The sequence below is a fragment of the Trichosurus vulpecula genome, chromosome 4 (genome assembly GCF_011100635.1).
Source record: "Trichosurus vulpecula isolate mTriVul1 chromosome 4, mTriVul1.pri, whole genome shotgun sequence".
NCBI lineage: Eukaryota > Metazoa > Chordata > Mammalia > Diprotodontia > Phalangeridae > Trichosurus > Trichosurus vulpecula.
The window spans coordinates 429,106,823-429,133,237 of record NC_050576.1 but is presented as its reverse complement, the minus strand read 5'-3'; the positions used below and the strand labels follow the sequence as shown (position 1 = coordinate 429,133,237).

General features: G+C 40.8%; 1 protein-coding gene across 23 annotated transcripts in view; it reads left to right on the top strand.

Annotated features, from left to right (window-relative positions):
• Window positions 1–26,415, top strand: part of MBNL1 (muscleblind like splicing regulator 1) — a 257,520-nt gene that overhangs the window by 215,301 nt on the left and 15,804 nt on the right. For 13 of the 23 annotated variants that reach the window (XM_036755173.1, XM_036755159.1, XM_036755167.1 and 10 more), the window contains 3 exons: window positions 3,367–3,567; window positions 23,984–24,241; window positions 25,655–25,708. In XM_036755173.1, coding sequence (XP_036611068.1) covers window positions 3,367–3,567; window positions 23,984–24,241; window positions 25,655–25,708 — 513 coding nt within the window. The remainder of the gene's footprint in view (window positions 1–3,366; window positions 3,568–23,983; window positions 24,242–25,654; window positions 25,709–26,415) is intronic. The other 10 variants (XM_036755176.1, XM_036755170.1, XM_036755162.1 and 7 more) reach the window with 1 other exon arrangement.

The following is a 26,415-nucleotide window of genomic DNA, read 5'->3' as shown; positions in this document are numbered from 1 at the left end:
ATACAAAGAAAGGCCAAAAATAAAAGTCCCTGTTTGCAAGGGGCTCACATTATAATTGGAGAGATAGCATGTATGTGCAGGATGTAACCAGCAGAAGCTTGAGGGGAGGATGAAGGAGAAGGGTCGGAGCTGCAGCCCTGCCTTGGGAGAGGGAGCTTCCTCTCCTGGAGTTCCTTAGACCAAGCAAGGAACTGGATGGTGTTCCTCCTCCTCCTCCTCTTCTTCCTTCCACTCCCCGCCCCCGTCTTTCCCCCTTCCTCCCTGTCTTCCTCCTGCCCCTCCTCTTCCTTCTCTTCCTCCTCTCCCTCCTCGTCTTCTTCCCCTTCCTCCTTTGTCTTGCGCCTTTCTCTCCATTTCTCTCCTCCTCCTCCTTCTACACGTTGGACAATGAGGACCCTTGTGTGCATTTGACCTCTAGTCAGCTCTTTTCAAAAGCCTATTTTACGTCTCTAAAGGTAGTTCCTACGCTTCCTGAAACATTCGATGCTTCCATATCTGTTGGAGAGACAGGGGCCCTCCTGGAAGAACGCGTTAATTTGCAGCCAAGGCCTATGGATTCAGGAGATCTTATCACTATTATCAACAAACAATACTGACAGCTAGCATTTACACAGTGATTTTAGGTTTGCAAAGCGCTTTACAGGCGTTTTTCATCGGCTCCTCATGGCGATCCTGTGAGGTAGGCTTATAATGATCCGCATTTTACAAATGAGGAAACGGGGACTCACAGCTGGTAAAGTTCTTAGGTGGGATTTGAACTCAGGTCTCTCTCACTTTACCACTGAATTACTTAACATCGTGTATTGTTAAATATTATGAATATAGAAAAGATTAAATTTTAGGGCCCTGAACACTATCTTATAGTTTGTCTTTTTTTTTCTTTAGGATTTAATTTAATTTTATATTTTTCCCAACTACATGTAAACAATAATTTTCAACATTTTTTAAAAATTTTGACTTCCAAATTCTCTCCCTCTCTCCTCATCCCCCTCCTTGAGAAGGCAATCAATTTGATACAGATGATATATGTGTAGCCGTGTAAAACATTTCCATTTTAGCCACATTTCAGAAGAAATCAGTGTCTCACAGTTCTTAACCTTTTGGTATAGAAAATAGAACACTATTTTATCATTCCATGCTTAAATCCTTCCAAAGCTCCATGATTTTCTCAGAGTGGTTACCCCACTCCCCGCATCAATCTCAACCTCTCTGCACCTTTTATGGGAGCTGGGCTTGGAGTCAGGAGGACCTGAGTGTAAATCCTGCCTCAGATACTAATTAGCTGTGAGACCTAACGCCCCAGGTTGCCAGTTTGCTCATCTGTTAATTAAGGGGGTTGGACTGAAAGAGAAATCCTTGTGGCCAGTCTTTTGGTGATCAGCTTCTTTCAACTTAGCTGGGATGGTCAATCAATTAACAAGCATTTATTAAGCTCCTACTATGTGCCAGGCACTAGGCTAAGCACTGGGGATACAAAAAGAGCTGAAAGACAGTCCCTGCCCTCAAGGACTTTACGATCTAATAGATCTCCAATCCACAGAAACACAGCATGCCAGTCATGGGACTGATACAGAAAGCCTGTGAACCGGCCATAGCTTTCATTTGACTGAGATATTCTTTGAAAGCACAGGACCATCTCTATAGCATGAAGAGGCATCAGGGGAGACCTTTAATGGAGAGTTTCAGACCCTGGTATTACTGAAAACACATTCACTTAAGACGGAGGTTGGCTTGAATCTTTCTGGATGTATACATTCAAATTGTAGCTTCAGCTTAGACCAACCCTGTTACTTTAAGAAACGTTGGCACCAGCGGGTCATCGCCAGCCTTGTGCTCATACAGATGCTAAGAGCCACCCCCAACTTCCTGCCCTGTGCCGGGGCAACTGAGTGTTGGAGGTGGGGGAAGGGCGTGTTGAGTCTCCGGCCATTCAGCTGTTGGCTTCCAATAAAGACAGAAGGCAAGCCCGAGCTCTGCAGCTGTTGGCTCATCCCCTGAATTACTTTTTGTGTATTTTCTACATATTTCACATTTACTTATCTTTGTACACCATATTTCTTTATAGAATATAAGCTCCCTGATGGTAGGCATTGATTTCTTTTTAAATTTGATCTTTGACTCCCAGCACTTGGTTGATGCTTAATAGATGCCAATTGAATTAATTAGAGGGAAGGTTATTTATTAACCTCAGTTAGATTTATTTCACAATTACGTAGAGCCTACTGAGCTGTTTAGATAGGGCAGTAAAACTTCTTACCTCAAAGCCCTGTTAATTAACATGTGAATTATCACAACCTTACGTTGAATTTGTCACTGATGGGTCTAGGAAACCGAGCATTTGAGGAAAGGAAAGGATTATACACATTTGTTTTCTGTTTTTACCGTGTGAAAGGTTATCTTCAGACAGCAATAAACATATAAAAAAAGTATATTTATAGTTTTTTTAAGTATTATGTTGTTCATTTGTTTTCCTAGTTATGTCTAACAATTTACAAGTGCAATTGGGGTTTTCTTGCAAAAGATACTGGAGTGGTTTGTCGTTTCCTTTTCCAGATGAGGAAACTGAGGCAAACAGGGTTAAGTGACTTCCCCAGAGTCACACAGCTAGTGTCTGAGGCCGGATTTGAATTCTGGAAGATGTGTCTTCCTGACAACAGGCCGGGCACTTTGTGCACTATGTCGCCACCTAGCTGCCAAAAACTAAATATATTGATATACCAATTAAACTTGTTACCCCTAGCTTTGCATTTTTTTGAATCCCTAGCTTTTTAGAGTACCTGGCATATGGTAAGCACTTAATAAATGCTTGTTGACTGACTGACTCTGTCTGTTTGCCAAGAAGGTATCTTGTCAAATCGCCTTTCCCGAGTTATCCATTGGGTACTCTAATTTATTTAGTATCTCATGTAATAGGACGCTTATAACCTATCAGCACTTAGGTACAGCTCTTTCAAGTGTATCTGATAGTGCAGTTAAGAATTCTTTTTGCTAAGTTCCCAAGGTTAAATCAGGTCTGATCTGGAGTTTTGGACGATTGTGAGAAGGCGTTTCAGCACTGAAAAGCATTGTCCTTTTCTAAGTAAAACATTAACGTCATAGATTCTAAATTTGGGGGGGGGGGGATAGGTGGGGAATTTCAAGGCCATATTGTTTAAGTAAAATGTTTGCAGGACATTTTTTATTTTGTTGTGCGTTTTCTTTTCTAGGAAAAATAAATGTCTATTTATAAAATAGCAAACAAACAAAGGAACCTTGACTGGAATGATACCCATGATGCCTTGCCCTTGGGGTTTAGACTGTAAGCAACATATTTGCGCTGTTAAATGGTATGAATGCTAATAGTTCTTTTTCTTTTCTTTCTTTCAGCCAATGTTTTCTGTTGCCCCCAGCCTAGCCACTAATGCATCCGCCGCCTTCAATCCCTACCTGGGACCTGTTTCCCCAGGCTTGGTCCCAGCAGACATCTTGCCAACTGCGCCAATGCTGGTTACAGGGAATCCTGGTGTCCCGGTACCTGCTGCAGCAGCTGCTGCTGCACAGAAATTAATGAGGACAGACAGACTGGAGGTAGGAAATAGTCTGGCTATTGACACTTCTGACTGGTTGTTGCTCTTTCTAATCTCAAACATTCTTTGGGCTCGGGGAAGATAGGCCCTGTGGATCCACTCAAGTTTAGTGCTTAGGGCAATATTCCTGAGGGTCTGGGTTCTTTTCATTAGATGAGTGTGTCTTTTTACATAAGCCTGCCTATCACCCTACAAATGAGGGTAATTATACCCGTCCACTCATATGATTCCTTATACAGATGTCAAGAAGGTTAATGAGATAATGCAGGCAAAGTATCTCAAAGATTTATGGGTAGAACTTCACACATAGGATAACCACCATTTGGCTTGTTGTGATGACTCACTGATGGCATTTTTGTGTATCAAATAATTGCCTGATAAAAGCCTTTGAATAGGGAAGGGGATATTTTCCCCGGATAATTGGACACATGGGCTTCTCTGGGAATCTGTTAGAAAGAATAGATAAAGCTTGGGAGTTTTGAAGGGGTTGGTAGAAGTGTGAGGAGAAGGACCAGGTCTGAAGCTTTTGGGTGAGTCTGTGGCGAGTGATAATTATTCTTTTGGCAACATATAGTGAAGCCGGGAAATCTGGCGTTGGCTTGGAAATAAAGAATTAAGATAATTTCCACTTTTCCCCGGTTCCCTTTTCTGATTAGCATCATTCAGCACTTCACACTGAGAAGCTTTACATAATTTTGAATATCTCATTGGGATCATTTTTCCCATGAAAGTAATTACTAGCAAGAATGCAACATTGTCTCATTTACACACATAGGCAATTGGGTAAAGAACAGAGGCCACATGGTCTCGTGGAAGTAGCACATCTCTTGGAGGCAGATGACCAGCGAGCCTTGGGGATCCGCCCTTTGGTAACTGTTTGACCTTGGGCAAATTCTAGAGTCTTTGGGCCTCAGTTTCCTTGTCCATTAGAATGTAAACTCTTTTAAAGTAGGGATGAGTTTATTCCTTAGATTCCTGCCCCTTGTGCTTATCAAAGTGCTGCATATACCATGGGCACCTAAATGCTTGTGGATTGAATAATGATAGTAATAACTAGCATTTACACATACACACATATCATTTGATGATTTTCAAAGTGCTTCGCAAATATTATCTGATTTTAGCCCCATAACTACTTCCAGAGATAGGAGCTATTATTATCCCCTTCCTTACAGACGAGGAAATTGTGAGAGCGAGGGAAAGGAAGAAAAGGAGAGAGAGAGGAACAGACATTTAGGAAGTACCTGCTTTGTGTCAGGAACCATGCTAAACACTTTTTAAAAAATAGTATTTTATTTTTTCCCAATTACATTTAAAAACAATTTTTAACCTTTTTTTTTTGAAGTTTCGAGTTCCAAATTCCATCCATCCCTGCCTGCATCCTCTTGCCCCTTCCCAAGATACTATCTGATAAGCAATCTGGTATAGGTTATATGTGCAATCATGTAAAACATGTCCATATTAGTCATTTTGTGGAAGAAAACTCAATCCTCTCCAAAAAAGGAAGGAAGGAAGAGAAAAATATTATGCTTTGGTCTGTTTTCAGACCCATTAGTTCTTTCTCTGGAGGTTGATAGCATTTTGTATCATGAGACCTTTGGAACTGTCTTAGAGATTATTGTATAGCTGAGAAGAGCTGTCTATCAAAGCCAATCATCCCACACTGTGGCTGTTACTGTGTACAATGTTCTCCTGGTTCTGTTCACTTCACTCAGCATCAGTTTGTGTAAGTCTTTCCAGGTTTTTTCTGAAATCCTCCTGCTCCTCATTTCTTATAGCACAGTAGTATTCCATCACAATTATATACCGCAATTTGTTTAACCATTCTCCCATTGATAGACATCCCTTTGATTTCCAATTCTTAGCCACCACAAAAAGAGCCACTATAAATATTTTTGTACAAATACTTTTTTTTCACTTTTAAACAGTCTCTTTGGGATACAGATCATAGTGGCATCGCTGGGGCACAGGTTATACTGGTTTTATAGCCCTTTGGCCATAATTCCAGATTGTCTTCCAGAATGGTAGGACCAGCTCAGTGCCCCAATTTTCCCCACTTTTACAAATATATCATCTGATCTTCATATCAACACTGGGAGGTAGGTAAGATGAAAATGCTATCCCCATTCTAGAGTTTGGGAAACCGAGGTAGACAGAGATTAAGTGCCTTCTCCAAGGTCACAGGACTGGTTTGTGTCCAAAGTTGGATTTTAATTCAATTTTAACTTGTCCATGCCAAGTTCCACACTCTATCTGTTTGCATGACCTTGCTTTCTCTTCAATTTATGAAATAGGTTTAATGCCTGCCACGCTATCTCTAGTTAGGATTTTGAACCCGAGCAAGAGTAGCCCAAAATAGAAATGGTGAGGTAACTGAAAAGGCTTGCTTATCAGTCTCAAAGAATTTTTAGGCAATCTCTGTGGAAACTGTATTCTTCATATGTTAATGACCAGGCAAAAATCAACAGTCCAATTTTCTAATCCATTCATTCAGTCAGTTGGAGTCTGCATCCTCCTCCCAGGGGATTACAAGGCTTCATGCCCATCTGTCTGGCTGAGGAGCTTGCGTGAAGCTGGAGCCCAGGGGGTTCTTCTCTTTTTTGTGTGTTGTGGAGCTTGTTGGCAGTGTTTGGGGAAGCCCATGGACTGCCTCTCAGAAGCATGTTTTTAAATGTATAAAATCATGCACATGGCATCACAAAGGAAACCCATTATTTTGAAATTGCTAATGTAACATCACAAAACAAGGACTCAAACCCCAAATTAAGGACCACTAAGGTGGAAGAAGGCACAGCTAGGTGATGCAGTGGATAGAGTGCTGGGTCTGGAGTTAGGAAGATGAGTTCAAATCTGGCCTCAGATACCTACTAGCTGTGTGACCTTGGGCAAGTCACTTAACCCTGTTTGCCTCAGTTTCCCCATCTATAAAATGGTCTGGAGATGGAAATGGCAAACCACTCCAGCATCTTTGCCAAGAAAACCCCAACTAGGTTCACAAAGATTCAGAAACTACTGAAACCACTGATCAGCAACAAAAGTGGATGAAAGTATTGCTCTTGGAAAATAAGAAGAAAATTGTGTTGCTTCTCTGGGGCTAATATTTTTTTTGGGAGGGGAGGAATATGGATAAAATCTTTCTTCCACATGTGCTTGTAACTTAATCTTATAAATACTTCCCAAGTAAAGATCCATTTTAATGGAATTGAACCAAGTTAGAGGGAATACAAAATTTTAAAAGGAACATTTGAGTCACTTTGGCCTCATGAAAGTAATGAATCGAAGGAATGTAAAATGACCGCTCACATTTCAGACAGTTATTTGCCTTTAATAAAAGGAAATGAAAGAGCACTGAAGGCCTGTTCCAGCACCTCAGTCATGGGGCAGAGGTGACCCTGAGTTACTGAAGTGGAAGCTTGTGTAATAGCTGGTCTGCCCAATCTCGCCAATCTGGCAAAGTTTTCAAGGAAGGCCCAGGGACGGATTGTCCAAAGAACAGACTCTCTAAATTTAGCGAGGAAGCTCATCACCAGCTTGGCCCCGAGCTGATGAAGTTTTGGCTCTGCTAACTCTTGAAGACTAACTACCGCATCAGAGAGGGCATGTCACCTGTGCTCACAGTGGGGAAACTCATATTGATAAAATCACAGATGAGCTGAGACAGCAAAACAATAAAAGGAAGCATGAAGTAAGAACATTAGTTGCCTTATTCTTATATACTGTTGTTGTCTTGTTTACTTAGCTCCTTTCTGGTTGTGTTGAAAGGAAAGGTTCCTGGCAAGCTGTAGAACATAAAGAAATAGTGGCCATTCTTAGTATTGGGGTTTTTTTTGTTTGTTTCCTTAATGTATTCACATGCCTTAATGTTTGTGTTCGTCTCTGGTTCCTATCTAAAACAGAATCTGATGTTGACCAAACTGTGATGCCCAATCAATGGCACTCAGCCCCAGCTCTGGAACATCAGGGAAGACTGTGACTCTTTGTTCACCCCCAGTTATGTAGACTGAGACTAATGAAAAAGCATTTGGTCTAGGGAGAATTACAGAATACTTAAAGAATAAGGATGAGAGCAGAGGAAGCTTTCTTGTCTCTACTGGATCTCCCTCCCTCTCCCTCTCTCTCTTTCTCTCCCTCTCCCTCTTCCTCTTCCTCTCCCCCACCTCCCCCCCCCCCTCCTCCTTTCTCTCTCTCTGTATTTGTCTGTCTTGGTGTCTGTCTCTATCTCTCTTTTTGCTCTTTAATTTTATCAATATGTGTATCCCCACTACAAGCTCTCCAATCCCAGATTTTCTTCTCTCCCGTTTTGTGTGTCTTCCCTCATTAGAATATAAGCCTCTTGAGGGAAGGAGCTATTTTTCTTTTTTGCTTACATTCATTTCCCTAGCACTTAGAACTTGGCACAGAGTAATGCCTTAATAAATTCACAGTCTCTCTCACCATCTCTACCTCCCCCCCTTTCTTCCTCCCAGTTTTTTTTTCCTCTGTGTCCTCTTTCTCCCTTGTTTGCATTTCCTTGTTTTTCTTTGTAAATTTGAATGTACCTGTGGCTGTGAATCCAAATATGCACTAAGATGAACCAAAGGGATACAATTAAAATTAATATAACTAAGAACCAAGTAAATAAATGGGATATCTTCCCTCAAAATAAATTGTCTTCTTTCAGTGGAAAATAAAGAACAGCTTAAATGGAGAAAATATAAGCACCGATGTAATTAAAACTAAAATGATAAAAGAAGATATTAAAATAAAGTGTGGCTGGCAAGGCTTGTTAAATTATAATATTTACACACTGTCCAACACAAAGAATGGCACACTCGAAACGTTTTTCATTATCTCTTTCCCCTCAAAAAGAAAAAAAAAAGAGGAAATTGTGTAATATTGTTTAGATTAACAATATTAACAATACTTAGATTTTTAACAGAATTATATGTGAATGAATAAAGAAATTGATCACTTAATCAGAGGAGGAAGAACAAACGAGAACACATCTTCTCGAAGACTGAAGTTTACCTTTTCCTAATGACGAGAGCCATCCCCAAGAATAGTAGGATGTCTGGAGAGCTCCGAGCTTCTTCCACATGGGAGCTTTTCAGGCAAAGGCTGGCTGGCTGCTCACTTATGGGATAGTGGGCATTTTTATTTGGGTAGAGGTTGACCCCATGACCTCCCAGGTCACTTCCAACTCTGAAATTCTGTGATAAGAAGATTGCATTCGAGACTGACCAAGATCTCATCCTTTTAACCGAAAGACTTGGGTTTGGTGTCAACAGATGCCAGTCCTCGCTGTGACACTTCTTTGTGGGTCCTTGGCCGTGGGATAGAACTTCCACTCTTGGCGGGGGGGGGGGGGGGGGGTGCCTCTGGAGTTGAAGACTTACACAATGTTTCCACTCTGGAGGTTTCTCTTCTGCTTGGTCAGCAGAGTGGGGGCGTTTTCTACCATCTCTTCACTTCCACTGGAGTTCTTGCCTGTTCTTTAGGTTTGTTCACCTCTTTTCACCAGGGCTGCAACAAATGTGACTAGTGCTACAAGCTATTATGTATCTGTCTCACATCTTTCCTTACCTAGATTCCTGGTAGCATTTTCAGCCTCTCACCCTCCAGAGGTCATATAATCAGTACCATATAACCTGCTGTCAAAATGTATTCCTACGAGGCTTGAACACATCATTACGCTATGGGCAAGGAGAACTTCTGGGCCTGCATTTTGGTTTATTATTAATAACTCACATTTTCTAAGACTAGCAAAACATGTCCCTCAGAATAACTCTAAGGTATGACATTTACTATTCCCATTTTACAGACCTAGAAGCTGAGGCCCCCAGGAAAGTGACTTGCTAGGGTGCTGCATAGTTAGTTTGTGTCAAAGCCAGGTCTTCTGAATCTCAATCTAGTGTTCTGTCTACTAATGGCATGCTGTGCTATTTTGGAGAGTGGATGGCACACTGGACCTGGAGACTAGTCTGCCTTGGACACACAATAGCTGTCAGACCATGATTAAGACACTTAGAGCTTTGAGCCTCATTTTTTTTCCTTGAGACTTAATTTCTTCATTTGTAAAGTGGGGATAATGTAATCAGTCAGTGAATAAATATTTATTTGGTGCTTATTATGTGCCAAGCACTGTGCTCTTTCACTCTAGTGAAATAAACAAAAGCAAAAGACATTCTCTGCCCTCCAGGAAATCACAACCTAAACCACAGGGTTTTGAAAGGATCAAATGAAATAATGTATGCAAATCGCTGCGCAAAATTTAAAATTGTTGTATAAGCATCATTTGTTGTTAGTGTCCTCCTTGACTCCTTATACGTGAAGTTGTCTCATTCTCGGAATTTTTATCTGACGGTAATAATTGCACCGACGTATTTGCTAATTGGGTGCATGTTCAGTTATTTTAGGTAAAACCTGCTCCCTCGTGAAACGCTGTAATACATTTGAACATTCCAACACATCACAGTCCTTTAGGAGTGGTTTTTAATTGCTTTTCTAAATTGGTTAATAGGATCTTAGCCAATTTTTACATTTTAAAAAAAATTCTGCCAGACTTTCTCCCTCTGTCCTGTCTTATTTTGGGATTGGATTGCTTTGCTACAACTTGTTAATCATTGAAGAATTTCAAAATACTTTTCAAATAAATCTGCCTCCTTCTAGTCCTTATTTTGTTACTTAGAAAAAATCAGGCACCTTGCTTAAGAAATCTGCCAAGATAGACACAAAAATCAGAGCAGGCAATGTTCTGTAATGGGGATGTGTTCTAGAAGGGCATCATGGTGCAGTAGAGAGAGAGTGGGTGTTCTTCAAGTCCGGAAGTTTGTTGTTTAGCTGATTCTTTGTGACCCCATTTGTGGTTTTCTTGGCAAAGATACTGGAGTGGTTTGCCAGTTCCTTCTCCAGCTCATTTTCCAGCTTAAGAAACTGAGGCAAAGTGGGTGAAGTGACTTGCTCAGTCCTCCTAACATCAGGATCAGTGCTCTATCTACTGTACCACCTAGCTGGGCTAGGCTTGATTCTTCTTTGGCACAGCCTGGGTAGGTGACCCTTAGCTAAGACATTAAACTCAGTGCCCTGGGCAACTGTCTAAATAGAGAATAGTTGTAGATCTAAATTGGTGAAAGATATTTCAAGGGACCTGTATTCTCTTCTCTCACACTAACTGCCTTTTTGCCCCAGGGCAGTGACATAAGTTCCTTTCTCCTGTTTCCTCATTAATCGCTAGCTGGACCAAAAGATCTCTTCGGATCCTTATAGATTTTATACGTATCTTCTATGACTCAGCCATCTGACAGCAGCCTACAGTTCAGTTGAAGGTCTTAGAAGGATTTCAATGCTCTTACCAACTTTATGATATTTCATTCTGGGCTGGACGACTCTTTGAAGCCTTTATATAATCACATATTTTCTAGGTGACCAAACTACTAAATCCAATTGCCTTATGATTCCTTAAATACAGTCCAAGATCCTAAGACAGATATAGGCCCTTAAAAAGTGTCTTTTTTCTGATCTTGGACCTCTTTCTATAATTTCAAAGCAAAATTGATTTTATCTTTTTTTTCACAAGGTCCCTGAAAGGGCTGAAAAGTCGGAGATCCTTTTTTTTTTTAAGGGAAATGTTGATGCTTATAAAACCACCACTGGGAGATACTCCCAGACGCTTTCTATTACAAAATGGGTCAGCCAGCTTGCTGAGACTATTAGTTTACCTTTGGGCCATGTGCACAACGTCCCATATTTATGAGGACTTTAAATCCTTTGTTAACATTCTTTTTTGGAGGACATTTACATTCTGAGCATTCTAGGTAGAACGTGTTCTGCGTCTTATTTACATGCCAGCGGAATACTGTCCTTGATACCTCCACTGTTTAAATAGACATTTGGTCATTAGCAGGATAATCGCTTATTTGTAGATTTGTGATAACCATCCCCACTTGAGGAATTTGAGTTCCGACATCCAATGGCCCATAAATGGAATGCCATCTTAATAAGCTTTTTGAACACACAGTTGCTTTCCTTAATAGGTACTTAATCAAAGTTAAATTGAATTCATAGTTTTGTTTCAGAACATTTTGTGCTTTAGAATGAAGATGTTAGGGGGGGCGGAGCCAAGATGGCGGCTGGTAAGCACGGACTACAGTGAGCTCCGTACCCAAGTCCCTCCAAAAACCTATAAAAATGGCTCTGAACCAATTCTAGAACGGCAGAACCCACAGAACAGCAGAGGGAAGCAGGGCTCCAGCCCAGGACAGCTCGGATGGTCTCTGGGTGAGCTCTATTCCACACGGAGCTGGGAGCTGGGAGCTGGGAACGGAGTGGAGCAGAGCCCAGCCTGAGCGGCGTGGACGATCCAGATCAGAAGCCGGGCGAAGGGGGCCCTAGCGCCCTGAATATGTGAGCTGCGGCAGTTACCAGACCCCTCGACCCACAAACACCAAAGACTGCGGAGAAGGTTAGTGGGAAAAGCTGCGGGAGTGGAAGGAGTTCGCGGTTCGGCTTCCAGCCCCGGGGGCAGCGGAGGTGGGGCAGCTACAGCTGTTGTTACTTCCGGCTCCAGGCCCACCTGGTGGGAGGAATTAAGTGGCGGATCACAGCAGGGGTGCACAGCCTGCCGAAGATCTGAGCCCAGCCTGGACTGGGGGTCCTTGGGGAAGGAGGAGTGCGGCTCTGACAGAGCTGGCACTTCCCCCCCAAACGTAGAACATAGAACTCTGTAATCTACAAGCAGTCATACCCCACTGAAAAACTCAAGAGTCAAGTTAGTTGGTTGGGAATATGGCCAGGCAGCGAAAACGCGCCCAGATTCAGTCTCAGACTTTGGATTCTTTCTTTGGTGACAAAGAAGACCAAAACATACAGCCTAAAGAAGACAACAAAGTCATAGAGCCTACAACCAAAGCCTCCAAGAAAAACATGAACTGGCCCCAGGCCATAGAAGAACTCAAAAAGGATTTGGAAAAGCAAGTTAGAGAAGTAGAGGAAAAATTGGGAAGAGAAATAAGAAGGATGCGAGAAAACCATGAAAGAATGAAGATGTTATAAGTAATGTCATATAAACTATGATGAATAGAAAAGCAATTTGCAGCACACATGGAGAATTCCCTTCATTTGGCTTTGGCTTCCAGACTTTTAACTTATTCCTTAAATACAAAAGATTATAGTTACTGATAAATTGGTAAGAAAGGAGATATTATATAGTGGAAACAACCACTCATAAGCCAAAGGACTCATAGGGGAACGAGATAAATGCGATCAACATTGACTGTGCTTGGCACAAGTATGGCTCTGTATGCACCTTTCTCTTGCTTCCTACTTAGTAAAACATCACGGAGCAAAGAACCAAGTTCAGATTGTTCAATCCTGAAATATTCAGGTTCCTGAAATATTGAATATTATTGAAGGTTACCAATTGATTCCAGTAGTTTTATTAAAAGTCTTGCACAGATTTTGTTTTAAGAAATCTACAGGTTGGAGGAGGGCTTTGGAAAGCCACTAATCCTTTCCAGTATCATAGTATTAACAGAATCAATAGAGCAAGGTGACCCAGGAGTGAAGTATTTTCTCTGTGTCTTCGGACCTGCACCACTGACTTGTGGGGGGGGACTCTGGGAGCCTGAGGTTGTTTTAGTGATGCAGTTGGGGGCCAAAGCTCTTTTGGTGGATATATAGCCATCCTGTGGGGATCCATACAAGGTTCAGTAAGATCCCAATGTCTTTCCAATGTCTCTTAGCTATTGAGTGTTTATAGGGAGCAAACATTCTGGTCTGGATCTTCCAAAGGAAATTAGAATTCCTAGAATAGAGGGGTACAGACTTAAGTAAACCATGTGCTTGGAATACCCTTGACACACTGGATGAATCCTTTTTGTAAGGATTTCTGGAAAGAGGTAGATGAGAATAGCAAAGAGTGAGGAGGTGAGGAATGACTGCAATGTATCCATGAAGGAAGTCTCCGCAGTGATGAAGTCCCTGATGCGTTGAAGATCGACATTGTTCTTATATGCATTGATCCTCTATTGCCTGCTGCCCTCAGAAATCTAAATTGGTCAATGAGTTCCCTATGCTTCTCGTGAGAGAACTCTCAATGGGCTCTCTTCGTTGAGTGATGAATGGAATGGGCTCTAGAGACAACGGCCTCTTCTCTTCCCCATCATTCATTGGGCAAATGCCATCTGAATTTCTTCTCGAGAGTATCTATGTGCATGTTTAACTCTCATTAGTCAAGGGATCATAGATCTAGGGCTGTAGGGGGTCACAGGTCATCGAGCCTAATGAGGAAACTTAGTCCTCATGAAGGACAGTGACTTGCTTGAGGTCACATGGGCAGGAATTTGAGAGGTGGCATTTGAACCCAGACGCTCTTCTTCAAAAGTCAGTGTTCTTTCCATCGAACCATGCTGCCTCCGTTCCTTGAGATCAAAGACAATGTTGTGTTCATTTTCCTGTCCTTCATAGAACCTGTCATGATACCCTGTACTATCATCATACCTTGTACCCATAAATATTTGTGACATGAATAATTAATTTTCTCCTGAACATCTACAATTTGTACTCAGACCAGTTCCTAAATTGTCCCTAGGGCAATTGTCAGTTAACTGGGGCTCTTTTTACCTTTCTTCTTTTGTTTCTGACTCCTCAGAATTCCTAATACCTGGATTCCTAATGCCACAGTGGCAGGTGGAGTGTGTGTGCATAGCCCGGCAGCCCTCACTGTCTCTGGGAGATTACAACATACCCGGAGACCAATAAATGGACAGAGGACCGCCAGCAATTTTGAAGCAAAGGCTATTTCTTCTTTGCTTAAATGCCTAATGGCAGTGACCATATTTTATATGACTCTGAGCCCTATTTTGATGGATGAGAAGAGCAGAGAACATTGAGAATTTAAGATGGTCCCATTGGTATCTCTGATGACTCGTTGTAAATTTGCTCCACAAGTCATGATTTATGGTTGAAAACAGAAGTCAGTATTGTTTCATATTTTTTATCTGTGACTTGAAAACATGAATAAAATTTATCTTGGACATGTTGCCTCCCTAGCCACAAATGTTTCATCATGTGGCCACAACATACTTGAGATGATGTTCCTTCCTTATGGGGGTTAAAGGCAGGACTTGGAATCATTGGGATAGGGCCCTTTCCTAGAACATGATTGGAGGGAAGGATAGTAAATCTTTTAAGCGCAAACAAATTGTTCCTCTTTTGTATCATCTGGCAGCTGAATGAGAGTCATTAGGCATATTAAATAGAGAGCTGGCCATGAAGCCTGGAAGACCTGGGTCCATTTCCCACCTCTGATGCCTACAACCTGGGTGACCCCAGGCAGGTGGCTCAACCTCTCACTGGTCTAGGCTCTTAGACAATACAGGAGAGAGGGGCCGACCTATATTGGGAAATGACATTTCCATATTGGGAGTTCGCTATACCAGTGAAACCACAGATTACCTTTATAATTATAACTCACCATCTAACACAGATCCTTTCATTAGTCAGTCCTTCATCATTAGGACCTGATTGGTTGACAGGAAAATGAACAAGGTGGTCCTTGGGAAAAGGACTGAATTAGCCTCAGCCAAAGCTTTCCCTCCAGCAGGATGAATGAATGTTATATGACACCAACATGTAGTTTGTCTCCCTGTGACACTACGGGGGCTCTGGAGTTTCATTCCTCTTTGAAGTTTGGTTTTGCGGCCCCCTCCCCTGCCATTAACTTAAACTGCCACTTCTGTGTGTGTCTTTCCCCTGCTATCTCTGAAGAAGCTCCTGATGGTTGTCCATACATTTGAACTCAGGTTCTTGGGTATACCTTATTCACTTTAGCCACATTTGGGACAACAGTATTAATTTTTCCAAATGGATTTTTCTCTTTCAGAGAACTTCCCCTGGACTTTTCTGCTCTCTGAGCTTGTCCTAACATTATTTGGATAACTCCCACCATTCAACACTCTTTGTCCTAGCTTCCACCAGACTCACAAATGTGTAGTAACAACAAGAACAAGTCAGGAAACCACATCCGTTATCAGCGCAGCTAAAAGAAGCTCTGTAGGCCTTTTGGGAGCAGAATCGAATGATCCCATCTGCGCATGCTCTGGCCTGAACAATTAGGGGGTGAGGGGCTGAAGCTTGGTTGGGGGCAGGGTTAGAGATGCAGATATTGCTAAATACAGATAAGTATTCCAATTGTAATTTAATTAATGATGATACTAATAAGATCTAATGTTCATGTAGTGCTTTAAAGTTTGAAAAGAACCTTACACATGTAAATGATCTCATCTGAACCTCATGACAACCCTGGAAGTAGATATAATTATTAGCCATACATTGCAAATGAGGAAATTGAGCTTTGGCTAGAATAATTTTGAGGGAAATGACTTTTGTAATGTTGACTGTACTAGAGGGAGATCTGGGGCTACTTGCTGTCTCCTTTTTTAGTCCTTCCAGAAAATTAGGGAGAATAGCTTAAAATAGATTTTTGGTTTTATCACTAGGCCCGTCGAAAGATTAAACAAATCAGTTGTTTTAGTGAGACTTTAGAATAGATCTTTAAAATGTAGTCATATCTCCTTTACTAAGATAGAAACACAGTATTTCCCCCACATTTGCAATCTCTGTGATTAATTTGAGAGATGTGTTAGAAAGTGGAGTATTGAGCATTGGGAACCAAATGATAGAAATGCCATAGTTTTCTACTTAAGTCAGTAAGCATTTATGAAGTGCCTACTGTGTGTTAGGCATTGTGTTAGATACTGAGGATTGACGAAACAAAAGCCACATTTGGGGTGAATTAGATCACCCCTGCCCTTGGGGAGCTCACGTCTTCATCTGTAAAATGAAGGGACTGGACTACTTCACATTGTTTCTTAATGGTGTACTGTGTGCCAGGCACCTGTGCTAAGTGATTTACAATTATTATCTTATTTGATACATAAAATAGGGGTTATTATCTCTATTTTACAGATGAGGAAACTGAGGCAAACAGGGTAAAATGACTTATCCAGGGTCACACAGCTAGTAAGCATCTGAGACCATATTTGAACTCATGTCTTCTGACTCCGGCCCCAGTCCTCTATCCATGGCACTACCTAGTTGCCCTTGTAGCTTATACTGTTAAGTAAAAGTGACCATCACTCAGATCCCATGTCCAGCAGCAGATACAGTATTCTGAATAAGTAATCCTCCACCTCTACTGAGAGAGAGGAAGTGTTTCATCTTGTGTTTGTTAAGGCCAAGACAGATCATCATAATCAATCTGGATTTTGCTTCATTTTGGCACTGTGTTTTTTTAAATGTCTTATTATGAACCTTATATAATTTGTCCCCTTTGCTCTAGTGATTTCACTTTGTGTCAGTCAAGGCAGGTCTTCTAGGGCTTCTCTGAATTGCTCACACACATAATTTCTTGTGGTCTAATACTATTCTCTTACATCTATATACCACTATATGTTTAGACAGTACCTTGTGATGAGCATCCATTTTATTTCTAGGTTTTTGTTTGGGAAAAAGTGCTACTATGAACAGATAGGTCTTTTCCTTCTGCTTTTGAGCTCCTTGGGATACATACCCAAAAATGGGATTGAGATTTTAAAGGGTCCAAGTGGTTTAATGTCTTTTCTAGTGTGATTCCAAGGCATTTTCCAGTCTCCTCATTCGTAGCTCTGCTGATAGGTAGTTTGCATCTTCCCACACCCCCTTCACCCTGGACTAGAACCTGTCTTTGATCAGGAAGTTAACTTTTCAGGGCAGTTCAATGTTGTTTTTTTTTTTTGGTTCGTTTCATGTTACCATAATATGGAGAATTTAAAATGATAAAAGTAACTACTGTTTGTTTGGAGGTCATCACACTTAAACAGAAGTCCTCCAGCTTCTGACCTGGGGCTCTTTCTACCACTTTTTATTAGCATTTTCTCCCTTTGCAATTTTGTAGAATATTGAATTGTTCACCTAACTTTTGTGCAGAAATGTAAACAAATTTAAAAATAGCGTCATTATATACTTTGATATAATTTATTTTAATACTGTGAAAAGAACCCATTAGTTTTGTTGGTAGATCACTTCAATTTAATTAAAACAAATGCATACTGTTCAGCATAACTTGTTTGCATAAATCTGGCTTGGCATGCAACACAGGCATTCTTTTCATACTTTATCATTAGTGGCTTGGATACATCATTAAACATCTGCTTTCTAATTAGCTAAAGTATAGAGCCGGGCATGCCACATTCCCAAAGATCAGAATGTTGTACCTCTTCAGCAAAGAGGCTGGATTCATTTCATCCAGGCTTGAAAGTACTCCTACTTTGCACAATGACTCAAATTCTAATTTGCTAATAACATGTTGGGGATATTTCTTTTACACATGAAACATTCTTCATGATTTTGTGCAAGTCTATTACAGCGACAGCGTCAGGAGTTTTGACTCAGCAGTCAGAGCCCATGTTGTATGCATGGTAACTTCCAGAGGTTGGAGCTTCTAAAGCTTCTAGGGCTTGGTTTTGTGTTGTGGAAAGCTCAGCCATATTTCCCAGCCTTAGTGGTCCAGAAGTCCTTCTCTTTGAACAGAGGCTTTTTTTAAGGGCTGTCCTGTAGGTCCTCAGTCTGGCTAATCATGTCACGGTGTGTTTTTTTAGTGCTGCTTGTCTATTCCAACTGTCCATCAAAGTGGAAATGTAGATGAATAGAAAAAAAAATAATAGTCAAGGAATTTAGGGAGGAGGACAAAACGGTCCAAAGAGTGAGTTGAGTTCCTTAAAGCCTTAGAAAAGGATGAAATAGGTTTATATTTTGGGGTGTTTAAAGATAATATGATTTTTTTAGTACTGTTTATTGATCTAACCTCCCATCTTAGTAGGGCCTAAGGAGCACATGGAATTCCTTAAAGCCTTAGAAAGGGCTGAAATTGATTGGAATTTGGGGCTGTTTGAAGGTCATTCTCATTTTAATAAGATATATTAACATATATTCAGACACGTCTAAATGTTGCTGAAAGTTATTGAAAACCACTTTCCATTGGGATATTACTTAAATCAATCTATCCATTCATTTATTCATTCCTCACTCGTTTCTTAAGATAGTACCATGTGCCTACAATGGTAGACGTTAGGGAGACCAGGACAAAAATGAAAGTATCTGCCTTCAGCAAGTTTCCATTCTGTGGTAGGGGATGGGAGACACAACAATACCATGCACAGGTATGTAAACACAAATTATTTACAACATAACTGTGGCAATAACACCAGGCCAGGTCAGGACAGGCTTCTTATAGGAAATGGCATTTGAGATTAGCTTTGAAGAAAACAAATTAGGGAACCTGAGAGGAGGAGGTGAGGACATAGTACATTCCAGGCATACATGGGCAGTGAGAGAGGGAGCAATACTAAACTGGACAGAAATACAATATACAGAAAATTTTTGCTACAAGTAAAGTGTCAGGAAGACATACTGCCATTCCTTTGGGAGTATAAATTCAGGAAAATCAGCATTTGTGGGAAGCAAGAAAATTCTTAATTCATAAAAACCAAGCCCTGGAACCTAATTTATAGACTGGAAGAATTATGCTGAAATCTTCTACTCTGCTACAGTGGAAAGAACACTTGTTTTGGAGTCTGCTCCCCTGGCCTCATATCCAGGCCCTACAATTTACTTCTTCTGAGATCTTTAGCCTTATCTCCTACAACTTTGCTAAAGCTATTATTTTAGTTAATTTGGTTGATTTGCTAAGGTTCACTGAGTAACCTTCATATCATCTGAAAAAGCAATAATTTGGTTTTCTCTTTGCCTGTGCTTATTCCCTCAATTTCTTTTTCTTGTCTGATAGCTAGAGCTAGCATGTCTAACCCTGTGTTAAATAGTAGTGTTGATAAAAGGTGTCCTTGCTTTATCCCTGATCTTATTGAAAAGGCCTCTAATTTTTTCTTGATTTCATATAATGTTTGAGTTGGATTTAGATGAATGCTGTTTACTCTATTAATTTCCATTTTTCCCTGATATTTACATTTTTAATGGAAATAAGTGTTGAATTTTACCAAAAGCCTTTTCAGAATCTATTGCTGTAATCACATGGTTTTATTATTTATATTATTACTATGGTTTACTATATTTATAGTCTTCCTTACATGGAACCAGTGAGAGTCTAAAACTTCTCTGAACTTCAGTTTCTTCCTCTGGAAAAAGAAGGAAGTAGTACTACAGGACTGCTAAGTTTCCTTCCAACTCTAGGTCTCTGATTCTAAAATCATTTGGTAATGGGTGGTGCCATAGCGCACAGAGCACTGGGCCTGGAGTCAGGAAGATTCATCTTCCTGAGTTCACATACAGTCTCAAGACACTTACTAGCTGTGTGACCCTTGGCAAATCATTTAACCCCTTGTCCCTCAGTTTCCTCACCTGTAAAATGAGCTGGAGAAGTAAATAACAAACCACTCCAGGATCTCTGCTAAGAAACCCCAAATAGGGTCACAAAGAGTTGGACCCGACTGAGACAACTAAAGAACAAATAATTTAATTTAAGGATTCTGAAGTCATGTAAAGGTTCTTACAAAAAGAGTGTCAGACTTTAGTTTATCTTTTTTGCTGGTCTTACCTGGGTAAGACCAGTTACCAGGACAGAGTAATAATTCACTTGCCATCAATTCCTTCGTGAGCAAATTAGGAGATGCCTGAAACCATTCATCTCTGAAGAGCTAACAATACCAATAACAAATCACATATATCGTGTCACCCTCTTTCAGATGAAAGCTGCATGGTAGATGTGGCTGGCTCTACCTGGCTCAGCTGAATAAAATAATAATACGTTTGCAATATAGGTTATTTTTGCCTATTAAAAATCCTTCATCAGAACTCTTAACAAAGCAGGGACGGAGTGTCACATGTTTGATTTGGATTCTTTTGAAATGGTCTGATTAGAGAAGCCAAGCTAGAAGGGACCTCAGAGCCCATCTTACAGATGAGAAGACGGAGGCCTGGGGCCATGGGTTAATTGTCTTGGGTAAGATCTCACAGATAGTACATTGGCATGGTTGGGATGTGATCCCAGGTTCTCTGACCTAAGTCCCAAGGGTCATTCTCTTGTACCATTAGCCCAAATTTATTCCAATAAGTTGGGCCATAATCCAACTGAACAGGCTTATTCTGGGTTCTTGACTGTGCAGTTCCTCAGTGGTCATTTCACTGAATTTTGTCCAGGCCAAAGAGAGGTCAATCATTCATTTTCACAGTGCTTTTGATAGCACTCTGGTCCCTTTACTGCCGGTTACCTTTGCCTTCTTCTCTACAGTGTCTCTGTCAACAGATCACCTTTCCGTCCTCATCTTCGTTTTTGCTCAAATCATTGCCAAGCCAGATTTTCCTTTCTTGCTTTCTTCTCTCTACCCTCACTCAACCCCCTTCAGGGAAGGGCTTTGGAGTAAGGCTACAGGTCTCCTTCCCCCCACCCCCCAGCACCTTTTAACTTATTCTTCCTCCCCTAGAGGGGTCTTTATGGGCAGTGCCCCCATCTCCTCACCTTGCCTCTCCTACCCCAGAAGCCCTGGCCTACTCTTCACCCCCAGAGACCCATTCTACTACTTGGCAATGCTGAAATGTCTGGGACAACTTGAGTCTAGCTTTGGATTTCCTATGAATCTTTCTGCCCTCCCTTATGTACAAAGTACTCACTGTTAGTATGCTTTGTGTGACTTTGTCTTTCCATGGGATGAGTGAAAAAGCATTGGGGTTACCTTGTTATTCCCTTTCTTTGTCCCCTTAACAGTAAAAATCATGTAGAAACTGTAGAGTTATGCACTAGACTTGTTCTGTACCTTAGTGGGACAATGAAGAAGGAGAAACCCTTGCTGGAACACAGAAGTGGCAGTGGGACATGAAAAAGTGGGCCCTAGACCCCCAAAGAAGAAAAGAAGATCCTTGGGGAACTGGCCAGGACTGAGAAGGATCCCTGGAACTAATCCCCAAAGGTTTCCCTGGGTGGAGGCCTTAATCTCTCTCCGAAGATCTTTATTGCAAACCTCTAGGAATGAATCCCTTCTCCCACCCCTCACCTCCCTCGTCACCAAAATCTTCACCTCACAATAAATGCTTGCTTTTTGATTGAATGTTTGATTGATTCCCAGACCCCGTCCCAGCCCAGGCTCTACCCTTGAAGGGCACTTTCCTACCTCTAAGCAAGTTAGGGAGAAGAGGAAGGAGGGCCTGGCTATTCCATCTGGCTATTCCATTGGCCCAGGGAAAGAGATGTTTTTGGTACTCACAGTTATGCCCTATGTGAGGGCTTAAACATCAGTACTGGGAAACCTTCCTCTGGCCAATCAGCCAACCAAGCAGCATTATTTAGCGTATCCCATGTACCCAGCATTGTACCAACTATGGGGATTCACACAGGGAAACAATTCCTACTCTCAAAGACATTGCTCCTTAGCAAAATGCCTTCCAGGTTCCAAGCAGCTGACGAACAAATGAGCAGTTCTTGAATAAGAGGGAGTAGAGTGGCCGTTTTGGGATTAATAATGGAAGGAAGCACACAGTGTTGTGTGCCACCTTTTGGTGCCTTTTCTTAATCAGTGGCATGCAGCTTTTAATCATAATCACAGGGTCAGAACACTTGGAAATACACATAGATTTCCAATTTAATTACTCGGCATGTGTGAATCAGAAAATACTTTGACTTTTTAAGTCATTACAAGCTTTAAATTCTTCTTTGTATGTTAATTAGAAGAATAAAGAACGCAGGGTCTGTATTTGCCCAGAATATGAAAAGGAAGTCCAAAAGTGAAAATGTTTCCTTGGATTCCTGTGGAAAAAGGGTTGTAAGGAGATTATGTGTTTCGGAGGCCCTCTTGTGGAGAAAGATTGGAAGAGCTCAGTAAGTAGCAGTGCCTTTGATGAGTCAGTCCATCAGCACCTTCCTGGTCAAGTCAGTCAATAGGCATTCATTAGGTGCCTACTATGTGCTAGCCTCCACACTAAGGTTCTAGATACAAATACAAGCGAGCAAGACAGACCCTATTCTCAAAGAGCTCACGGTCCACAAGATGGAGACAGCACAAATAACCAACAGAAGGAAGGCACTGGAATTAAGGGTGGTGATAAAAGACTTCTGGTAGAAGCTGGGATTTTAGCTAGCACTTGATGAAATCCAGGGAAGCCAGGAGAGAAAATGTTGCAGGAAAGGGATGATGGTGGAGTTAGGAGATGAAATGTCTTGTTCAGGTTGCTGAGAAGAGGCTGGGTCACTGCTTCAAGGAGTAGATGGGTGGGGAGGAGAGTGTAAGGTGTTAGAAGACTAGAAAGGGGAGGGGCAGGTTATGAAGGATTTTATATTTAATCCATTGGAATTTATTAAGTAGTGGGGTGGGGAACAACATGGTTGAATTTAGTGAAATCTAAGAAGCATTTAGTAAATAAGTACCTGATGGGAGCCAGGCACTGTGCTGGGCATGGGGGATACATAGAGGGATAAAAGTCTGTGTGTTGAATGGTGACCCAGTCGCTAAGGTGAATTTTAACCAATTTCAAAATGCTAAATTTTAGAAATAAATATCATGGAAGCCTTGAATATAAGACATGTTTAGATACAAGAGCAGGGGATTGTAATAATGCATGGGCAAATAACATATAGCAACAATGAAAATTCATCAATTGTTAATTAATTAATCTTAGTCATTCCGTCCACATCTCAGTCTGGTGGAAATTAACCAATGGGATAGAACTTATTTGCATTTTCAGCTTGATCATTTCCTCTTCCATGCTTCAGGGATCCGTAATTTTGTCAATCGGGCCCTCCTGCTTCCACTGACACAGATTACAAGCCCTCTGTAACCTAGCAGGTGCTATCCCACAGTGGCTGTGATGGAAAATGCACCAGCCTGCAGCCCTCCTGCTGATGGATCTCTCCAGGCTTTCCTAGATGATGTATACCTATTGCTAATCTCAGCTTGCTGCCTGAGTTCCCCCAAATCTCCTTGTATGTACATAGTTATTTACATGTTTTGTGGACCATTTGCATGTAAACTTATTGAGGGCAGGGACAGTGTCTTTGCCTTCTTTGCATTCTCTGTGATTAGTACAATGCTTGGCACATAATAAGCACTTAAATGCTGATTGACGTATCCTTGGTATTGTGTATTATCAAATTTGCTTAATAAATCTTTGATTATTTGAAAGAAGGTATGCTGCATAGCTCCGTATTCTCTTTTTAAAGGATACATTTTCAAGATGGATACTATTTGTAGTACTAAGTAGCAATTAAGTTATATATTTCTGTTTCTGAGGTTTTATTTGCAAATTACTCAGGTACTTCATTTATAAAATACTCTAATATTCAAACTATGAATCTTTCTGTTTTTTCTGTATTCCTTTTTTTCAAAGTTAATCCCAAGCTGAGAAAGATTCTGTTTGGCAAGACTTTCCTAATTGTCTTTCCCTCCATTACCCTACAGGTGTGTCGAGAGTATCAACGAGGCAATTGTAACCGAGGAGAAAATGACTGCCGATTTGCTCATCCAGCTGACAGTGCTATGATTGATACCAATGACAACACTGTCACCGTGTGCATGGATTACATTAAAGGGAGATGCTCTCGGGAAAAGTGCAAATATTTTCACCCTCCTGCCCATCTACAAGCCAAGATCAAGGCTGCCCAATACCAGGTCAACCAGGCTGCAGCTGCCCAGGCTGCAGCCACCGCAGCTGCTATGGTAAGTCAGAGAAGCAGCTTCTCTTTTCAAAGAAAATTTGAAAAAGGAAACAAAATATGCTATTTGTTTATTAATTTTGATTGTTTTCTGTTATATTGAAAACCTTTTTTGCTGGAAATAAGGTTGTCCAGGTGTATCCCAATGTTTTCAGAGAAGCTCTTAAACAGTTTCAAATTGATTTAAAAAAAATCCTTTACCTAACTTACTCTCCACTATTCTGAATCAGAGTTGTAACTAAAGATGTGACCATCAGAGTTCTGCTAGCATAATGAATTTTGAGGTCTTGAGCACCGCTTGCTGTGCTTCAGGAAGATAGCAACAATAGAGTACCTAATGAGCAAGAATAATTAGCCAAAAGAGGAAGACCAAAGGTTGGTTTGAGGTGAATTCCTTCCTCATCCTACCCTACTCTTCCTTCTACCCTAACTGAGGATAAATGCACATTGAATTGGCCTTGGTTCTTGGCACTTCCTCCAGGCACAAACCTTCCTAGTTACAACTCTGTTCCTGAAAGTTGTGGAGTGTAAGAAGCAGCATGTTTATTTCAAAATTTAACCATATCACCAGCATTTCTGCACCCATTCTAATCAATCATTCTTTTTCCCTTGGTGTATACACTTTTTGTACACACCAGAGATTCTTCCTTCTTCTGCCTCACTTTGTAACAATTATGCAGTCTGGAACACTTTAGGAGAACAGAATCAAGCAAATAGTCTCAAACATTAAGTAGGACATTTAAAAAATAACTTACTATTTTGATTGTCTTGAATAACATTATGACCTAAGAATAACTTCAAGCTGGAGAAGCACACACCTATCATTTTCTAGAGTAGAAGGACCACAGTACTTCTGAAGGAGCCTTTCAGGTTAATGATGAAAAGAAAATGTATTCTTAAGGTACATTATAAATGTGATCTAATAGCTGATTTTCATAGGTTCATTCTCTGTTCCTTGTTTAGCTGTTGTTAATGTTGTCTTTTTTACATAAATATCTAATTTGATCATTAAAATGTTCTTATTAAATATTGTTGTGTGATATCTGTAGCCCAGTAAAATATGAGAGTTCTTTTTTGTGTTTCTTAATGGATACTCGAGAGAAAAAAATGCAGAAGTTAGACTCTTTTCCTATTTCTTCCTTCACTCTTTTTTTCCCGTTAGAATATCTTGTTTGTAATTAACTACATAGAGGTTGTATCCTCACAATAACAACTTAGTAGTGCCTTTATTGTGCATGCTTAGTCTTGTTATTCGTTGTATATGGCATTCCGATGATTTGTTTTTTTATTTGTTTTTTTCTCACCTACCCAAAAATGCACTGCTGCCCCCATGATGCACCTCTGCTTGCTGTTTATGTTAATGCGCTTGAACCCCACTGGCCCATTGCCATCATGTGCTCGCTGCCTGCTAATTAAGACTCAGTCGGCTGTCAAATCACTGAAGCGACCCCTCGAGGCAACCTTTGACCTGGTACTATGACCTTTCACCTTTTAGCTTGGCATGTAGCTTTATTGTAGATATGAGTTTTTTTTAATTATTTAAAAAAATAAATATTTCTTTTTTTTTATTCTGTTGTAAAGTTTTAAAATACAATGGAAAACTGAGTGTGGTTTCCTGATATGATTAGTGGGGAATGCTACAAAGTAAATCTATGTATGTCCACCAACCAACCAACCAAAGATTCTTAAAGTCCGTTGGCCCACATTCAGTTTAACTGCATTGTAAGATGTTTTGATAAAGTACGTAGAGGACGTTACAGTTCTATCTATGACTGACTATGGATCGATCGGTTTGGTTGGCATGGCTTCAGGGAGGTTCTTCTCTAGTTTGGCCTTAGGTAGCTCAGGGGTGAGGTACCTGCATGCCCTTGGTACCATCTGCATGTTGAGTTAGATGGGGGGCGGGCCGGGGCAGGTGGGAGCAGAGTAATATGGAGCTTCCCTGCCGCAGTCACTCTATCAGTAAGATGACGATTAACCCGCTCATGGAGCTAGCAGCACACCTCGTCCTTTTTCCAAAATAATGGCTTCCTACTGTAAGCCCGAAGCATTGTGTAACTGAAGCACTTTAGTTCATAATAACATATGGCTCCAACGTGTTTTCTTTAACTAGTGTGTTTTTTTTTCTTAGACTAAAGTAATGCTTCCTTTAAAGCTTTTATCTTGCTTTTTTTTTTT